General features: G+C 37.8%; 1 protein-coding gene across 1 annotated transcript; it reads left to right on the top strand.

Annotated features, from left to right (window-relative positions):
• Positions 148-1,700, top strand: LOC109850516 (stellacyanin-like). The gene is made up of 2 exons (XM_020420535.1): positions 148-523; positions 1,216-1,700. The coding sequence occupies exons 1-2, from the start codon at positions 322-324 to the stop codon at positions 1,539-1,541; spliced, it is 528 nt and encodes a 175-aa protein (XP_020276124.1). The 5' UTR covers positions 148-321; the 3' UTR covers positions 1,542-1,700.

Raw genomic sequence — 3,200 nt, 5'->3', positions numbered from 1 at the left:
GTAACATTATGTGACCTAATTATACACAGACCAAATTGCTGCAATCTCTTTATGATCCACGTTTTTGTCGCTTACAAGATGTCCGAGATCAGTCCATCTACCATTTATGATAGTTGTCATCTACGCAGAACTTCATCAACATATTCATGATCTCAGGTTCCTGGCAAGCTGCTCTGAACTTTGTTTTACTCTGAGATCCTGACCTTGGTTTACACAATGGCGATACATCCATACAACTTGCAGGCCGGCATTTTATTATTAATAATTTGGCTGGCACAAAGGAAAACAGAAGGCTTATAAATAGACCACCAATCCCTCTCGATGGCATACATCTCAAAGAGCTTAATTAGAATGGCATTGAAGTTTATGCTTGTGATCATGACCGTTGCTGCAATGGCGGCGATATTTACGAATGTCGCTGAGGCGACAGAGTTCATGGTGGGGGACGACGAGGGATGGGCAAAGGGGGTTAATTATACTGCTTGGACGGAGGGCAAAGAGTTCTTCGTTGGAGATACCATCGGTAATATTGTTATCCTTAATTTACTGATTGTTCTTTGTTACGTTCTATAATATCATGTCATTTGTGGCTGTTTAATTAATTGTGTGCTTAGCTCGAAAATCATTTGCTACCCAGTCATTCTCATCTTAATTATTATTTCTGAAACTCTCTTCCCTTGCACAAGAAGTGCTTAGTTAGGATGAGCTAGAGCTGAGGATTTACAAGTTTGTACTTTAATACCCGGCCCCTAAGATGATTGTCCCTTCTGTGGATTTAAACATGGATTACCTCTTATAGTTTTGCTTTAAATAAGTGTCGGATTTGTAGCCTAAATATTCCAGAAATTAGTTGCTCAATCGTCATTCTTGTTTGTTTTATGGAGCCTGATTTACATGAAGAATACATATCACTGGGACCCAGAATTAGACGCCTACAGAGTTGCATCCTAACTATGTAGAAATGATCCCTAGCTATCAGTAGAATCCTTCCTGAGCTGTGGGACGTAAGCAATCACATTGTTATTGTTGAAATTTTTGTATCTCTATGGTAGTTTATGCGTTTTGTTATCTCTATCGTGGATCTTTGGTTAAGTTTTCTGCTGTGTTGCTATAAATCCTACTTCCTTCAACTGCACAAAGGTTGGCTATGTGAATTTTCTGCGTTAGTCATGAAGAAGTTTGACAAAATGCATATGTTTCATGCTATTGTTGCAGTCTTTATGTATGACCAAGGAGCTCACAACGTCTACAAAGTAACCGGCCCTGAGTTCCGCTCTTGCCAGGTCCCTAAGAACGGACAGGCCTTGAGCTCCGGCAACGATGCCGTAAAGCTCGTCACCCCAGGAAAGAAATGGTACATCTGCGGTTTCCCTGGACACTGCGACGGCGGCCAGAAGGTCATTATCAACGTGCAGGTGCGGTCCGATACTTTGCCTTCGCCTGGGCCCACTGCTCCTGAGACAGGCGCCGGTTCGAGCATTTCTCCGACCTCCGTCGTCTTGTTTGCTGTGCTTGCATTCTTGACGAGGGTTTTCATGTGAAACAAGGATGGAGACTTGTCGTTAGGTTAAGGATTTTATTGTGCTTGTAACAAGAACCATATGCATCTTGTTGGAGCAATTCTTTACCCGTGTTATCATGCTGGCTTATGCTATTATGTGTGTATTTTAATATTTTTCTTCCTTTTCCCCTTTTGAATAAAGTCATATGGTTAATTGTTTCCAATTTACTTTTTTGTATTAGGTATTCTTGAACAAAGTTAACTCAATCTTTCTGCACATTGAGGTATCAAATAGTCAAAATACAACTTAAGGAATTAAAAAAGGGAGAATCTTTGGGGGTATTAAAGTGCAAATAAACTTAAACTTTAACACATAATTCAAAAGGGCTAAATTCTTAAAGTCCCTTTAGCCATTAAATAGACCATTAAACGGGTGAGCACGCAGTGGTGTTAATTTTTATAAAATATTCGCATTCAATTTGTGGACAGTGGGATTTGAAGATTGATCTGATATTATCTTATACTCCTTCTAAGCATTACACGAAAATTTCAAAATTATTATGAAGATTGAAGGTATAATTTTATATTCTAACGTATTTATACCTTTACGTCAATTGAGCTCAAATAAATTAGTCAAGTCACCTACAATTCATGGGCCTTCGTGTATAATCTTCTCTTCTTCTTTTATCTGAGTTTGAACCCAACCTAAGTTTAAATCGGTATTTTTATGTAGTGGAGTCAGGAAGGAGGTTACAAAGTTTCTCGGTCACGGTTTATGACAGCTGTACTTCAAGAAGGAACGAGCTATAAATAGTAAGCAAATAAACTGTTGTAGATTGAAAATGTAGGCCTTGAGTCGTGTGTCAGCCTGTGGGTTATCGTTTTCAAATGGGCTAGACCCCTCAATCATAGCATATAGTAGTTTCATGCTTAGATGGGCCTTGAATATTTTTAAAGTAACAAAGGACAAGGTGCCCAGGAAATTTATTAATTGAGGAAAATAGGTACAGAATATATATTGAGGGGAAGGAAGAAAAGAGAAAAAAGTATATGAGGAAAGAGGAAGGATATGAAGAAGAAGAAGAAGAAGAAGAAATCAGTCAAAGATTTGAATCAAGATGTCAGCTCGCTCCGATTCGATTGTCAACTCCGGTGTAAAGTGATGCTGTCATACCAAAACTAATATAATTATGCAATCTGACCAAGAATGTGTGTCTGGCATATTTAAATTTATTAGGAGACACTTTCTCATTCAGTTCATTCCATATTTAAATTTATTAGGAGACACTTTCTCATTCAGTTCATTCCAAATATAGAAGTAGCCGGTGATAACTGTTAGATCTGAATCATAAAACTTGAGATCTAAAACCTTAAGCCAATAATTAATTCAAAGAGATTAACAAGAATCAAAGGAGTGGAAGCTTATACTTGAATCCATAGATGAACTTGAGATGGGTTTTGGATCTTCTAACCTTAGGGTTTCTCTATAGCCTAATTTCTCTTTCTAGATGGGGGTGAAGAGAATTAGAGAATGTAACCCTAGGTTAGGAACCATAACCCTTTATTTATAGATGTTGTACATTTATAATTTGGCCCCTCAATAAATCACAATTACAACCTGGTATCTGCGCATATAATCCCATGACTTATTTAAATACCCAATTAACCCAAATTAATTGATCACTTTAGTGGGTTATCC

This window comes from Asparagus officinalis, chromosome 7 (assembly GCF_001876935.1).
Source record: "Asparagus officinalis chromosome 7, Aspof.V1, whole genome shotgun sequence".
Taxonomy (NCBI): Eukaryota; Viridiplantae; Streptophyta; class Magnoliopsida; order Asparagales; family Asparagaceae; genus Asparagus; species Asparagus officinalis.
Note: the sequence above shows the minus strand (reverse complement) of the source record. Positions and strands in the feature narration are given on the sequence as shown.